General features: G+C 35.3%; 2 protein-coding genes across 3 annotated transcripts in view; one reads left to right on the top strand and one right to left on the bottom strand.

Moving 5' to 3' along the window:
• The window catches only part of ttll5 (tubulin tyrosine ligase-like family, member 5), a 94,752-nt gene extending 80,874 nt beyond the window's left edge, over positions 1–13,878 (bottom strand). The window contains exons 1-10 of the mRNA XM_016533079.1: positions 13,765–13,878; positions 11,380–11,486; positions 10,348–10,430; positions 9,754–9,860; positions 9,677–9,713; positions 9,032–9,139; positions 7,742–7,811; positions 7,571–7,655; positions 4,822–4,923; positions 901–992 (exon numbers count right to left, since the gene is read on the bottom strand). Coding sequence (XP_016388565.1) covers positions 901–992; positions 4,822–4,923; positions 7,571–7,655; positions 7,742–7,811; positions 9,032–9,139; positions 9,677–9,713; positions 9,754–9,860; positions 10,348–10,430; positions 11,380–11,486; positions 13,765–13,823 — 850 coding nt within the window. The 5' untranslated portion in view covers positions 13,824–13,878. The remainder of the gene's footprint in view (positions 1–900; positions 993–4,821; positions 4,924–7,570; positions 7,656–7,741; positions 7,812–9,031; positions 9,140–9,676; positions 9,714–9,753; positions 9,861–10,347; positions 10,431–11,379; positions 11,487–13,764) is intronic.
• A 1,997-nt stretch (positions 13,879–15,875) lies between these two features.
• The window catches only part of erg28 (ergosterol biosynthesis 28 homolog), a 2,884-nt gene continuing 1,642 nt past the window's right edge, over positions 15,876–17,117 (top strand). The window contains exons 1-3 of one of the 2 annotated variants that reach the window (XM_016533097.1): positions 15,876–15,957; positions 15,999–16,144; positions 17,008–17,098. In XM_016533097.1, coding sequence (XP_016388583.1) covers positions 16,012–16,144; positions 17,008–17,098 — 224 coding nt within the window. In that variant the 5' untranslated portion in view covers positions 15,876–15,957; positions 15,999–16,011. Of the gene's footprint in view, positions 16,145–17,007; positions 17,099–17,117 lie in introns of both variants that reach the window. The other variant, XM_016533096.1, reaches the window with a different exon arrangement.

A 17,117-nucleotide genomic window follows, 5' to 3' on the forward strand; every position in this document is an offset into this window, starting at 1 on the left:
CTACCTGAGTCACTTCCTTCTTCCCCTTACGAACTTTGTTACATACTCCATCACCAGTTTTGCACGCAACCGCAAAATGTTTTGCACTCAAATGCAAAGTTTCTCAGAGGAGCGCAAAACTTTCATAAAATAACACAAAAGTTTTGCAAGTGAATGCAAAGCTTCCAGGTGGAACAACACATTTCTGAGGGAAAAAAAGTTTTGTGATAAGCAATAAAATACCATTTTCTTCACATCTAATATTATTTCCATCACCAGTTTTGCGAGCAAATGCAAAGCTTTTTCAAGAGAATGCAAAGGTTTGCTAGCAAACACAGCGTTTCTTGGGGGCTGGCAAAAAAGAACAAAAAAAGATTTGTAAGAAAAGTTTATATATCGTAAGAGAACGCAAAACGTTTTGAAAGCAAATGCAAAGTTTCTCAGGGGAACACAAAACTTTTCTGAGTGAAATAAAAGTTTTGCCAGCGAATGCATGATATAATTTTTCCTCCCATCTCATATCTCAACCGTGTGCCCTTAGCAGAGTTCACACAGAAGACCAAGTGCTCAAGCTGTATCAATGACACAGATCATTGGCTATGATCAGTAAATGGAAAAGGACAACGGCCAACAGTAGACATATAGTACAATTTCATAGGAAATTAGCTAAATGAAATACATTTTCTTTACAACAATACATCATTCAAGCATAATGTTTCAAATATCCTCAAAATGAACCCCACTTAGGGGGTCATAGTGTGAGACATCAATCTAGCAGCTGCTGTTCGTCAGGAGTAACAAACGTGTCAATCTACAAATGCTTGAGAATATCCACAGATTAGTGGTTATGAATGTCAAACGTCACGGAGTGTTAAACATGAAAGTATATGATTGCACAAGGCACATCTCAGCTCTACTCACATGTGGTGTCTTTGCCTTCTTGCCTCAAATATCTCAGCATTGCGCTCATGCTCCATTTGTTCCCATAATCCTCTACTTCAGGGTCATCGCAGCTGAAAGCAAGAGAAACCGTGACTGTCAGCGCTGCCAAAACAATGCCGAGAAATGGGCACAACGTAACAATGTTGACATGATTAGCAAACACAAGGATTAGCTGGTATTTGAAAACACATTCCCGTTTAGGAGTGATGAACAATGAGAAGTGATTATTTAACTATTATTTCTGACAGCTTAGATCTGTTCTCATTACTGTAACACGCATGATGCTTTATGGCATGAGCTGCTACAAGACAAACCCAAGCTACTCTAATATCACCAGGCATTCATAAAGAGCTATTACGGATTATTGCTACAGAACCTTGTGCAGATTCAGATGGAAAGACTTTTCTCACATTTCCTGTGTTAGTATTGGTGGAAATTGTGTTTTCAATAATGATCTGCTGACTGTAATTTTTCCTGATCTTACTGACTAGCCAAAGTTTGAGGAAGATAGACTTTTTAATTAAAAAAAATAATAAAATGTTAACTGAAAATAAAAACTCTCTTCAACAATGTTTCTGCATTTACCGCTTCCATTTATACTGTAACAAAGAGATTTTGATGATTTATAATCCATATATTTCAATGTGTCATATTTTTCCACTATTTGATGGTAATTTTGAAATTTGAGACATCGTATCTTTTACACTTTAAAATGCTTTTTTCATTTCAAAACTTTTAAACAAGGCTTCATAAAGTCAACATTTAAAGTCTGTCTTGACAAACTTTGCTTTTCTGGTTAAAAAGTTAAATGGATTTCCTTTGAATTTGAATTTGAATTCTACTTAAATGAAATTCTGCATTCTTTTTGCTACCTCAATTCAAATTCAACAATTGAACTGGAATTTAAAAGGCACTGTCATGCCTAAATTGTCAATTATATCTGAATTGCACATACAATTTTCATTCACTTGGATTACACAGTTTAACATAAACAAACAAATAATAATAATAATAATAATAATTTGTCAGTTATACATAAATGAAACAGGTCAGATTTCTGTAATAGTACTAATAAACTGAAATCGTTTTAAATACACAATAACCAGGTTTATAGTAAGAGTTTGGTTCCAAAATGCGATAAACGCCATTTTTTTAATTAAAAAAAAAGTTTCCGCTAAAATCAGTATTGTGTCTGGTCGGTATTGAAAAGTCCATTTTTAATTTTACGCCGCCGAGTTATTCTGTCATGTTTTCTCCCTTTTTTTCCAAACCGCGACAAATGCCAGTCTCCCTTCTCGGCAGAATGCGATATATCCGCTCAACCAATCACAGGGCACCATTCCACGCACTCTAGACAGTAATGGCGGCGCTTTGAATACAACCTCATCTATTTCGTACTTTGTTTTTAGTTGAATGTAAGGGAAATGTCATTTTGGAATTTCTGTGGTTTAATGTGATATTGTTGTTCATGTATGTTCATGATGAAATGTTCTTTTATTGTTGTAATTAATTTATAGCATTAACAAGATGACCCGTTGAATTCATTTTGGGAGCGATGACTGATTGAATGTATTTTTAGTCCAGTGCCTGCATATAAGATTAGTATTGACCAAGTTCAGAGGCTGTCATATGTGGATCAACTTACTATGTTGTGTATTTTCAACAGTTTCAATATGAAAAATAACTTTTATATTGATTCAATGGATTTATTGCATTTTGAAAAAAAAAAAAAAAAAAAACGTGTCATGGATTTATTGCATTTTGGGGAAAAAATAATACAATTTTATAATAAATCTTTGAAAATCAAAATCTGGATTTTAATTTTTTATGTTATTATAACCTAAAGATGCTATGTGAAAGTTTGAAACAGAAAATTGTGGTTTTCATCTTGCCACTTTCTTGGTAAAGAAAACACATTTTTACTCAAATTAATCAAAATGGATTTATAGCGTTTTGGAACCAAACTCTCAACTCATATATTAATCATCAAAAATCCAATTTCAGTTGTTTCAGTTGTTTCTGATTCAGTCTCACACATTTTAATACTGAATATTGCTTGTTCCACAGCTAGCCATATTATAACAATGTCATACTATTTAAGTGAATTAATTTAATTGCTTTCACAACAAACAAATCATTCGTGATCCAGCTTCACCAACAGAAGAAGTGAGTATAAGTTTTTTTTTTTATGAATCTTTGCAAATCACCTTTCCTAATAATGTGCTAGTTAGCAAGTCCCACACAAATGCACCTAAAGTTTACAGTCTAGTACTGCTCATCACCCCACAGAAGAGAGGGGTGCGGTCAGCAGAGCTCATTAGCATTTAAAGAGACATGCAACGAAAAGGGTCACTGAGAACAGAGCTGATTTTGACCGGGTAAAAAGGGTGTTGTTTCACATTACCATTGAGAAATTTTAACCAAAGTATGTAATGCAACTCCTACGTCACTGAAAAGTGAGGGTTTTTTTTCCAGGTATGTTTTTTGACATACCTGTAATAAATGAAATATCTCTAGTTGAGTAGCAGAGTATGCATTTCATTTGTTTGTGTTAAATAAAAGGCGATCTGACGCTGAAATGTTGCTTTTGAAATATCGATGCGTGTTCGTTGCAGCTGTTGTCAGTGGAGACTCTCCCCATTCGTTCCATTGAAACCACAAAATAAAATGCACACAAACATGTCCCTGCCCTTGATACACAATCACTGATGAACGCATTTGTTTTAAATGAGAAAAAAAAAACTATACGACTGCGGATTCGAACCCAGAAGTTGTGACTTGCTGTTAACAAATATCTACCACCTCAGTATTATTCCACTCGCAAACTTTCAGCGGAGCTGCGTACATAATTACTGTCCTGAAGAATTTGTACTATATAATTATTTTGATGTATGGATGTAACTATTGCATTAAAAAGGTTTCTATATTAATTCCAAGTCAATAAATTAAACTCAATGTACTTTTGAAATTGATTTGTAATGTCATCTATGCTATTTTTGCTTTGTTTCACCAAGTGCAGTGTAAAATGCACACATCGGATAAAGGGTCACTTTTAAAAGAAATGTAAGCACGTCGTCCAAAAAATCGGATTTATAGTCACAAAATCGGAATTGGTCAACAAGACCTGCAGTGTAAAGTTTTGAAAACCATTTCAGAGGCATGTTCTTAAATCTGACTCATATATAACATTAAATGCATGCACAGTTTTAAGACAGCCTTAATCATTTTTTTGGTAACTTCATGACTTAAAGGGATAGTTCACCCAAAAATGAAAATTATGTCATTAATTACTCACCCTCATGTCGTTCCAAACCCGTAAGACCTTCGTTCATCTTCGGAACACAAATTAAGATATTCTTGATGAAATCTAAGAGCTTTCTGACCCTCCAATAGACAGCAATGTAATTACCACGATCAAGGTCCAGAAACGCAGTAAGGAGATCGGTAAAATAGTCCGTGTGACATCAGGGGTTCAACCGTAATTTTCCGAAGCTACGAGAATACTTTTTGTGCGCAAAGAAAACAATGATAACATAATTTATTCAACAATTCTTCTCCCTGAGTTACCATCTTCCACTATATATATTAGTGCTATAGCCCTACTATAAGGCAAAACAGCTATTAGACATTTTATAATCTACTTGAATGTGTAAAACAGTGGTAGGAGAAATCACCCTTTACTATACATTTTCACAGCACAACATAGCCTCTATTCTTCATACCGCTTTATAATCCATCAGTGCTGATATGCAGACAGGGTGTGCTATTCAAATTATGTAATTAACATACCCACAGACCTATTACCACATAAATGTCGTGCTTAATACTAAGACTATATTCTCAGTATTCATGTTCATATCCACACTGGAAACTGAAATGTCCAACCCCGAGAGAGCTCACCTGACGTAGTCACTGCTCTTCTTGTTGACACTGTAGTTGGTCAGATGCATGAACTGGTTCTTGATGTTTGCCGTGGCGTGGTCATACTTCACTGTGGCAAACCTACAACACACACAAGCAAGAAGGAATAAATTTGCTTAATAGCGAGTATGACATTGAACTGACCTGCTGAAAAGAATAAATAGGTACTGTACCAAAGCAAGCAGCCTTGTGCAAACATGGCACGACCATCACAAATCCAGCCACAAATCTTTTTAATATTAATATGACACATAAACAGAGAGGTTTTGCAACAGCCATCCAACTAAAACTAGCAAAATCACACAACTACAACAGCAGCGCTGTAATGGGATGACGTTTTATTTTACAACATAAAATACTTTATACCCCCTTGTGATAGTATATAGAGGAACAGTCTTGTGAAGGCAAAAGCTGCATGTTTGTAAGAAACAAATCCATCATTAAGATGTTTTTAACTTCAAACTGTTGCTTCCGGCTAAAATACAAGTTCATGATTAATAATAATGCTTCCTCTTACATCAAAATCCAGCCATATATTTGTTAAGAGCTGTTTTGAACCGTCTTGGCTTGTAAACGGAGCTTGATCTGTGTAGATTTCTCTCCTGATTCAGACCAGACAACTGAAGAAAATAATATTATGGATTATAGACTCGTATTTTAGTTAAAAAGGTCTTAATGCTGGATTTGTGTCTACGTTAATTGATTTGTGAGACATTAACTGATGGACTGGAGTGGTGTGGATTATTGTGATGTGTTTATCAGCTGTTTGGACTCTCATTCTGACGGCACCCATTCACTGCAGAGCATCCATTGCCGAGACACTGATGCTATGCTACATTTCTACAAACCTGATGAAGAAACAAACTCATCCTAATCTTGGATGACCTGAGGATGAGCACATTTTCAACAGATTTTCATTTTTGGGGGAAGCTTTTTCTTGTCTTGAAGAAAGCATTGCTAACAAGTGTCTAAATGGGAGTACAGAGGTTGTCAGGATTATAAATGTCATCAGACAAAACGCAAACTCATTTAATCGCTAGTCATATGATGAACAAGATGTTTAAGAATCATACTTCTGCTAGTTATTTTCTGCAGTAATCCAAAAGCCAATATTGGGTTTTTGTTGAAGGAACCAGGATGATGCTAACTTACAGGTTGGCCTACAAAACACATTATCACTGCGGCGCTCTACACTGATGCTGCATATAATGTTTCCATCATGAAGTCCATTAACTAATCTGTTTATTCTCATCAACTGCACATGATGGTACAGTGACAATACTGCATAATCACAAACAGTTTTATAACCGTAATCTGAGTGATTTGTCCTAAAGCTCATGGCATTCCCAGAATAATGTGGAGGAAGAATTTTTTTTTAGATAAAAGTTGAGTTGGGAAAAGCACCAGGAGTTCATAAGAGAGTGTGCAGAAAACAAACCTAAGCCTAATAGAGGTAGGCCAAGCGTTTTATACACACCAGACCACAGCGGCCCACAATACACTGCACATCCACTTCACACGGCATCCAAAAAATCAGAGGATTTGTTTGAGCTTCTCACTCGCATGTCTGAGAAAACGCTCTCCTCGCGGTGCCAAAAGCAGGACACCGTGTGTATATCTAGATTGAATGCGTTTCACAGGCGCTCAACGCAGGGTTACGGCTGTCGGAGCGATTGTGAGCAGTCAGAAATCGTTCCCACTACTATTCGTGGCTTATGTAGAAACATCATAAAAAGGAGCCTCTTCAGGTAAAAAAGACAATTATGTAAGCCTGAGAACTTGCTGCCTTGAAAAAGTTTTTTAAGCTGTCACATTTTCTTGGTGCTTTAAATGTAAAAAAAAAAAAAAACTTGTCAATGTCCTTCCAGCAATGAGACGATGGAAAGCTTTGTTTGAGGCCTAGTTGAGCCGGTCCAACTTTACTGGAAACATTTCTGCTGCCATCTAGTGTCTGTGCTATTTCAGTGTCTTAGAGAAATATTTCTGGTTATGTAGAAGTTGCTGTTGCTGATATTTAAATGATGAAATTCTGATGCTTGTGATGCAAATCAATGAGATCTTTATAACAGTACAGCAGATGCTGACATAAAATGATCTAAATATCAGTCGTCACTCTATATCTCCAGTAATCTGTATTAGTAAAATGAGATTGAAATGATCCAAACATATAATGCAATGCAATCCCATGCTGACTGAGATGAAGAAATAAAGGCTCCTCAGAAGCCTGATGATCACATTTGATACATCTGAACATGAATTTTCTAAAAAAAAAAATTTTAAAAAAAAGATGTCTGGATAATACATATTAGAATTTCTGTAATGATGCTGAAAATTCAGCTTTGATCACAGAAATAAATTACATTTGACTATATATTCTCTATATATTTTAAATATATAAATATGCTATACAGTATATTTTAAATTGATAATTCACAATATTACTGTACAATACTGTATATTCGATTAAATACATGCAGCCTTGGTGAGCAGAAGAAACTTTTTTCAAAAACTTAATTATTCCAAACTTTTGACCCCTAGCCTATGTTGCTTCAGTCCAGAAAGTGTTCATCTTTAAATATTCCTGACAATGTGAAAGTTATTCTTGCAAATACTTTTTTAATTCACATATCATTTCACAGCAAAAAGACACTGAACCAATTATACTACAAGGCCTTTTACTTGCTAAAACAAAGTCTAAACTTCAGACTCTGGATGATGAATGAATTACCTGGCAAGCCCTTCCTCATAGAGATAGATCAGGAGAGGGTCATATGAGGTCACCAGCACATACAGACGCACGTCAAACTTAAAACCTGCAGATGTACAAAAGAAACACAATTTAAAAACATGCGTTATGCAGACTGTGTTAAATCTGCTGGTGTCAGTGTGGTATACTTACCGTCAATTAGCAGAGGATTGCTGATGTAGCGCGACACCAGAATATTCTCGTCCAGTGGGATCTGACTCGGCTGAAACACCAAACATGTGTTATCAAGCAGCACCGAACAAAACTGTCAGATTACAGAAACATGATAAACACTCTTTCAGATAGGAATGTAGACTCATATTTAGGTCAAGTATCTATCTAGACAGCATTTTTGGGCATCAGAGGCACATTGATGTGAACATCAGAAAAGCATGCTTAAAAATGCTCCCTGTCCGCTGCATATGAAAATAGAAGTTTATGTAATTCATTTGTATTGGGACTACATAAATCTTTTTTTTTTTTTGCATTAAATTTGTAGCTCCCTGCATGATTCGCAATGGACTGAAGCAGGAGAGCAAATGTTGAAATTAAGTGTTATTTTCTGTACTTCTGAGTAAAGGAAAATACTTGTTGGTGTTTAATGTTCAGTTATGTTGGATTTTTAGTTTGTGTGGCTATCACTGTGTAGTAAAGCTTGGGGATATGAACAAAGATTTATGGATTATGTTTTACAAGAAAATACTATTTCAGTCTTTCTACTTTCACATTTATTTTGATGTTACTTTTTAGTTTCTTTGTCATTTTTTGCAAAATGCACTAGCAATTTCTAAAAAATTGTTTCAAAGTAAACCAGAGAAGAAAAATTTTCACATTCATATATTCCATCAGTGGCATTTTAATAATTTCTGGTCTATATATTCATGGTCACAGACTCAATATCTGGTCAGAACGGGCCTTATGACGCTGTCAAGTTCATGTCATCGGCTCACGCCTTGCCTGTGAATGATATGTTATGTTGCCTTAAGCCTGCCTGTGATTTGCAGCGACATGATCTCATGCATTTTCTCAGATCTGGCCATGCAAGCAGCGCTGTACTGTTTGTGACACAACGTACGTGTCTCCAGTGACACAACAAAACTGAGAAAACTTTACCTTTATGCAAATGGGCAAAAACGACTACCAATGGGAGTGAAGCCAGTGGAGAACCTGTGATCCCTCTCCTGTCAGAGAATTTCAACCAGTCACCGTATGTAGTTAAAATGAAACATTTTTAATATAAACTCATGGGAAATTGTGTGTTCTCCTTAGTTATCAAACTAAGCCCTGTCCAGTCTATAGTATTGTGGGAAATAGATTGATTTTCACGTCAGAAACACGTCTATGATGCCTTCAAATGCTGCCTACATAGGCAATCTTTGAAACAGAGCCACTTGTGCATGCTCCAGATGAGTTTTATCACATCATGTTCCCTTGATCACTTACACTGCTGACTAGATAGATGCCTCTGCCCCTGGAGGACGCCACTGGTTTGATGATCCACGCGCCCTTGTCTTTGCTGAAGGAGCCTGAGGTTTGCGTGAGGTTAGATACCTTAAAAAACTTGAATAAATAGTAAATGATATGAAAAAAATGATCGTGATAATTTTTTTGGTCACATTGCCCAGCCCTACTGAAATGTATCATGTTTTGTGTAATCATCAATCAGTCTTTCAAACGCAGAGAGACGTCAATAAAACAATTGTAAACAATGTAATTTAATGTTACTTTTATCTCAGGAAAGCATTCAATGACCATAAACTTGTTTATCAACTAAATAGATGTGCTATACTACATTATCTGTTAAAGATGTCTCATTTAATGCATGTTTGAATAAATCCATGGAAAAAGGTTTTTTATTATGTTCCTGTGGCTCGGTGGTAGAGCATTGCGTTAGCAGCGCAAAAGGTCGTGGGTTCGATTCCCAAGGAACACACATACTGGTAAAAAATGTATAGCCTGAATGCAGAATAGACACATAATTAAATCATTTAAAAGTTGATATTAAAAACCACCTTATGTCCAATTTAATGTCTAACTAGCCCTAGTGTCATTGAAATAAACTGTGAATCATATAACATGCAGACTTGCCCGTTTCATGTGGGATCCAGCCTCAGAAGGAAGCTGCCTATGCAGACAGCAAGACAGCTCTCTAATGACAGACTCACCTGGGAAAGTGGTTGACTTTCTGGAAATCCTGCAGAGAGCGCAGAAGGTAGGGCTTCAGGTGTGAGCCAGTCCACATCAGGTTAAAATCATTGCTATTTGGGTGCACCTAAACATAGAAACAATCTTATTTTAGACCAGGGTAATGTCAGAAATGAAAAAGATACAGTAGAGTCCCAAAGTTGTTCTACAGTTATTTTCATCGCTCTTAAATTATTGTATTGAGCCCCTTTTATAAACACTAACCATTGTATTACAGCTTATTCTGAAGAAGCTGAATTGTAGCTTAATATTTGTGTTTCTAAAATGAACTGAACTGTGCCAATGTACAAGTGCACTGTGTGGAATCCCATAATGCAATGCACTTGACTTCAACATCAATTTCCAGTGGGCCAAATAAACCTTAAGTCATATCAGATGTTATTTTAAACCTCTTTTTCTTGAATTATTTTTTTTCTTTAATTCTGGTATTATAAAACTATATTAAATGCAAAATAATCATTTCTATACACAAGATGAAACTGCTCCATTCGCATTAATTTTGGCAGCAAACAGTGTATGCTAGCATTTCATTTCAAACAATGTCTATGCTCTACCTCGTGGAATCCGTGATTGACCAGCATGCCACGAACAAGACGGCTCTCCGTACGCACAATCTTGAAGGCCAAGTTATATTTTTCTATTTTAAAAAAAAGTAAGAAAAACCCATCAGAATTACCACTTCAAGAATTGAGGTCCCACTACAATGCCTCATAGTTAACAGCAAATTTATAAAAGCAGACTCTAGATATTAAATAACACAAGACATGCTATTTATATATACAATTATTTGTTACTAGAAAGAAGTAAATATTTTAATATCTGTTGCGAGTACAAGAAGATAAGAATTACTATACACGAATAATGTAAAAACTATAATTCAAACTAAAATTATAATCTCGTTGTCTATATGTGATCCTGGAGCACAAAAGCAGTGTTAAGTCGCTGGGGTATATTTGTAGCAATAGCCAACAATACATTGTATGGGTCAAAATTATACATTTTTCTTTTCTGCCAAAAATCATTAGGATATTAAGTAAAGATCACGCTCTATGAAGATATTTAGTAAATTTCCTACCGTAAATATATCAAAAAACTTCATTTTAAAGATGATTTTCTCAATATTTAGATTTTTATTAATATTTTATTAATATTAATATTTAGAATATTTTAGATAGACACCCTCAGATTCCAGATTTTCAAATAGTTGTATCTCGGACAAATATTGTCCTATCCTAACAAACCATACATCAATGGAAAGCTTATTCATTCAGCTTTCAGATGATACATAACTCTCAATTTTCAAAAATTGACACTTAAGACTGCTTTTGTGGTCCAGGGTCACATATAAACAATATATGTATTAAATAGAATGTACGTGTGTGTGTGTGTGTGTGTGTGTGTGTGTTTTATGGTTTTGTTTTGACAGTACTAAACTAATGTATTCTACATATAGAAAAAACAGTAATGAAAGTACTGATGTAATTACTTATTAGATTTCTCTGTTGTGTACCTGTGCAGAATTAGTTTGAGCTGCAATTTAATAAATTCTTCTGTATCAGGCATACAAGATTACTCTGTGTCTGTACCTCCAACAGAGTGGATGACCACATCTTTGGACACAACGGCTTCTGCACAGAAGAGCAGCACGGGAATCCTCTTGCTGACACCACTCCAGGCAATGCACGGAAGTTTCCTATCACAACAAGTGTTAACGCAAAGAGAGATCTGCTATTTCCTCTGTCAGATGAATTTCACATTTACATGACATTGAGATATTACCAAAGTCCCTTTCAAGGAAAGTCAGTTCTCTCGCCGGCCATACTGTCAAACTGCCAAACTTGCATTTAAACAGCATCTCATTAATGTACAGTTTCTTACACACAAATTTATTTCAGTTCTAACGGCAAGGACTTTGCCAATTGGTAATTGGCTCTTTAATTTAGAAGGCTGGACTTCCTTTTACTAGAGCCGCTATATTGATATATATTCATAGTTATGTAAGTGAACCGTCTTGGTAATATACAGTCTTTGGTATTATCACACAACACTGAAGGCAAGTGGTGGTTAGTAAAACAATGCACAACTAACTGCATTACACAGCTCTGACAAAGAGATGCAAAGATTAAAATGTTTTACAGGAAAAAGAGCAACTCTGATAAAAGCCCGTGCAATATGAGACCCTGAAGTGATATATGTGACCCTGGAGCACAAAAGCAGTGTTAAGTCGCTGGGGTATATTTGTAGCAATAGCCAAAAAAACACTGTATGGGTCAAAATTATTGATTTTTCTTTTATGCCAAAACTCATTAGGATATTAATTAAATGATTTTCAAATAGTTGTATCTCAGCCAAATATTGTCCGGTCCTAATAAACCATACATCAATGCAAAGCTTATTTATTCAGCTTTCAGATTATGTAGAAACCTCAATTTCGAAAAATTTACCCTTATGACTGGTTTTGTGGTCCAGGGTCACATATGTGAACAGAGATAAGATGGTACACTGATATATGTCCATCCATCACACATGACAGCAAAACAAGACAGGCTGTGAACAGGCATGTAATCATTATCAGCTCGTGTTCATAATGGAACATCATAGTCTGAATAATCATCCAGACTATATAGCAGAACGAATCTAAATAAAAGACTGACTTTTCCCTGAGTGTGTTTTTGCAGACAGATAATGCTACATCCTGACATAACAAGACCAATCTCATGCATGTAATAGTGTAACACAGTCTAAACCGGTCAAAGACTGATATATCAGTGAAGGCCTGGTTTCCCAAACAGTGACAGCTCTTTAGAAAGTTGTGCAAGAATATTTGCACCCTTTTTTATGAGCATTTCCCCTCAAAAAAGCACTTAACATTCACAAAATGCTAAAATGTCACTCTGAAATTGAACTTTTTTCATTTGAAATGTATTTTATTTGATGCACTTATTATTATTTTTTAATTACAGAATTAAAAAATAACATCCCCATCAAGTTGAGTTGTCAAATTTAAGTAAAATGTATTTATATAGCAATTTTTACAATACACATTGTTTCAAAGCAGCTTTACAGAAAATCATAATGATAGTGTTTATAATGCCTTATGGTTGCATTGATCCAATTAGAACTGTGCAATAATATAGTTACATTTTGCAACAATACAAGCAACCAAGCAGTTGAGACTTGCTATTTAGTACATTCGAGTAAGGCTGGATTTACAGTATTTACAGTAACTGTACAATTTAATATTAATTATTATTTTGTTAATTAATTCAAGTTAATTCATGAAATCTGTGAGTTTTTGCTCAATTTAAAAATATTACAAAAATTATCCTGATATTAAAGTCATATTATAAACATATTATTAAGTATCCTAGGTTTTATTAAGTTTAGACTAATTGTGTCCTGCAAGTGACTGTCTCTTTACAATGCTCTGGTCACTATACAAATACTCCAGAGCACTTGTAGATCTACAGCTTTTGAAAAACAGCCCATAATTCTTCTAATGTGATCAAATGATCATCTTTGCAATCTTCTTAATGGCACTATTATGTCTTGAGAATGTGGGTCATTAGACTGATACCCAGCAGCTGGTATAGAAAAAAAGTATTTTAACCTCCAAAAGAATTAAACAAGTTTTGGGTTTGGATCACATTCACCACAGACCTTTGTCATTTGTGTCACTCTGTAAAATATTCCATGGTTGTCTCTTAATAACTTCACAGGGAGGCTGAAAACAGACGTGCAGAACGTCTAGACTATTTGAGGAGCGGCTGCTACTATTTAAGAACTGACTCGTCTATATTTAGTCACGATAAGCTCTGTGAAATCATGACATCAGTCTGTATGCAGCGCCTGATGCTTGCTGTAGTTTTGTGTGTAATGATGGTAACGTGACTAGTCCTGCTCACTGATTAACTGAATGTAATCTCCATGATCAATACTCTTAAGCATTCTGCTTTAGTAAAGACACTTACTCCGGCTCATCTTCAGACGATGACTCGGATTCGTCCTTCTGTTCTCTCACGGCTGGCATCTCCGTCTGTGTGTCTGTGTGTGTGAGTGAGTGAGTGAGTGAGTGAGTGAGTGTGTGTGTGTGTGTGTGTGTGTGTGTGAGTGAGTGAGTGAGTGAGTGAGTGTGTGTGTGTGTGTGCGTGTCAGCTCAATGTGTGTGTGACAGCACTCATCTCCAATCTACTTAGCTCATCTGGAAAACAGTGAGATCTTCATGAGAAGAGCTATCATACAATTACAGCTTTACTGTGATTTATGAATATCAAACAATATGCATTTTACATTGCTCTGTGTGGGATGAGGAATCATGCAAAATCAGTAAAGATAAAGTAAAACAACATTTATGCAAAAATCATCAGTAGTGCAAAATAAAATGAAAATAACAATTAAAAGGACGGTAGTTTACAAAGATAGTAATCAATGAATGTAACAAATAATAAGTTACCTAAATATGTAATTAAAAAGGTTAAACCATAAAACTTTCATAAAACATAACATATGCAGTCAAACCAAAACTTATTCAGACAGAAGATATAATTTTTTATATTTTTTTACTAGTGGGTGCAGGACACTATAGTTAATTTATGTAAGTGAGGATAGCAAAATAAAGTAAACTGTGACATATTATAAGCAAAAAATCTTCATACATTGGACTACCAGTAAAACTGATCAAATCTGGGACCAAAAATTATTCAGACACTTTGACCTTTAAGTGTTTTTTCTTTAATTGCTAATGCGATCTTTTTACACCACAACCTGAACAAACTGAAGCATTGCTTGGTAACTGGTTGAGCTAGATTGGTATTATCTAATTGTGTACTTAAATTTAACAGCTGAATTCATTACATACCTTTCTATCAAAGTTATCTGACATTATCAAGATGAATTTGTTCAACTCTGAGTTCTTGTCATATTTTATTACCATTTTCTAAACTATAGCGAATAAACAGTAATAATGTGAGAAATGTTGAAGGTGTCTGAATAAATTTTGGTTTATAATTTCACATTTCTGAGACATTTATTAGTCTTTTTTTACTACTTCGTCTACTATTTGTCAATTACTACAGTCTACTACGACTGAAAATACGTTCTAACAATGTTGTAATATAAATATAATATCGCAAAGATATGATTATTACTAACGTTAGTTGTGTGTGACTGAAGAGAGTCCACTAGCTGTTAGCTAACCGAGCTAACCAGACTGTGATATAAGAAGTAACGTTAAACGTTTGAATGTCTAACACACCACATTAGACAGTTAGTTTGCTGCTAAATGTAATTAGTAACATACCTGTTTGTGTTCAGTGAGTGCTCTTAACGCTACGTGTAATTATTAACTGTTAGCTCCATAACCCACACCGGCGCTAAACTCCGGACGCCTGTTACTATAACAACCAGCTGACAGCTACCGATGTGCGCATGCGTGCAAAGCTACAACCAACGGGCGGCCGCTGAGTGCGCATGCGTCGCGTTTGTTTCGCGTTTGAGCTTTTTGAATAACAAGCAATATATTACCAAAGAGGCTAAATGTTTTAATGCAAAATTACGAGTAATAAGACTGACAGCGCTATGTGTATTAAATTCCCTTTCATTTACCCGCTTAATTATTTCACTCACTCATAACAAAATACAATGACTCTTATTTTTTTCTTTTAAAGCTCTGAAAAACTGAAAAACGTTTTCGATCTCTAACAACTAACGTCAAATCTATAGACCTTAGAGTTTAAGGGTTTTTGTTTGTTGGTTTGTTTGATTGATTTTGCCTAATAATATATAACATTGCTAACCATAAAAATAACGAATGTTTTATTATAAACATGTACGGTGCTCAATAAATAATTATCAAGTTAAAAAAAAATTTTTTTTTTAATTCTTTATTGATTCAATGCTACAAGAACAATAGCTATTACTTATTCACATTATCATATATTCATAGAAATCGTCAGATGCTTATCGGCCAGCGATTGGTCCGAACTCCTAGAAGTGGGCGGTCTTATAAAAGACTGGTCCCAAACTATCCAATGGGGTGGTGGTACGACGTGACGCAGCCGTCTTCCGCAGTTTCTGATTGGACCGCATTCATGTCCATGACTGCTCGATGTTGTGAACTTGAAGCGGTTTGATAAACAGAAATCAATCACGCCGACTGATGTTTGTGAGTACATAGTTATACAGTACATGTACGTATTGGAACACACGTGCGCTGAAGGATGAGCCGCTTTCTGAACGTGTTGAGGAGCTGGCTGCTCATGGTGTCAGTGATCGCTGTGGGAAACACAGTGCAGAGCTTCAGAGATCACAGCTTCCTGTCTGAGAAGCTCTACACAGGAACACCTGAATATGGTCAAGACCTGCTCTTCATAAACATCACCTTTATTCTTTACTGACTCATTAACTAACATTATCACTTAACAGATAAGCATTACCGTTATTTATTGCATGTACTGTCTATGAACACAGAAAGTATTTACATTTAGTCATTTAGCAGACGCGACTTACAAATGAGGGCAATAGAAGCAATCAACAAAAGAGCAATGATATGCAAGTGCTATAACAAGTCTCAGTTAGCTTAACGCAGTACATGTAGCAAGGGTTGTTTTTTTATTAATAATAAATAAAAAGAAAACAAATAGAATAGAAAAAGAATAGAGCAAGCTAGTGTTAGAGGCCTTTTTTGCTTTTTGTTAATTGTGTAATAAATAAAAAGAAAACAAATGAATAGAATACAAAAAGATTAGAGAAGCAAGTGTTAGTTTTTTTTTATAAAGAAAACAAGCAGTTAGTAAATAGAGTGCAAGTCTAAAAAGGGCAAAACAATTTTATATAAAGAATAGAATTAGAATAGAGAGTGTTAGAGTTAGAGGGTCAAATAAAGATGGAAGAGATGTGTTTTAGCCGTTTCTTGAAGATGCTGGGATTGAGTTGGGCAGGTCATTCAACCAGGAGGGAACATTTAATGTAAAAGTCTGTGAAAGTGATTTTGGGCCTCTATTTATAGAGTTTATTTTCTATCTATATTTAGACGCGTATACATGCTTTAAAATACTGTATGTCTCAACACTATCATTTTTACTGATACATTTTTACATTTTAGTGTAGCAAACAAGAATATGAGCAGGTAGTTAAAGAACATTAGAAATTGTACACATTTTCAGCCAGAGTTAAGTCATTTTAGGTGCTAAATGTCCTGATGTGTTATTCTTTAGTAAACGGTCTTCAGGCGAGAACCTTTGGCATATGGACTCTCCTGTCCTCCATCATCCGCTGTGCCTGTGCCATAGACATTCAGAACGGAACGTAAGTATCCTGTGTGTGT

The sequence above is a fragment of the Sinocyclocheilus rhinocerous genome, unplaced genomic scaffold (assembly GCF_001515625.1).
Source record: "Sinocyclocheilus rhinocerous isolate Xijiao unplaced genomic scaffold, SAMN03320098_v1.1 scaffold365, whole genome shotgun sequence".
In the NCBI taxonomy this organism is placed as follows: Eukaryota; Metazoa; Chordata; class Actinopteri; order Cypriniformes; family Cyprinidae; genus Sinocyclocheilus; species Sinocyclocheilus rhinocerous.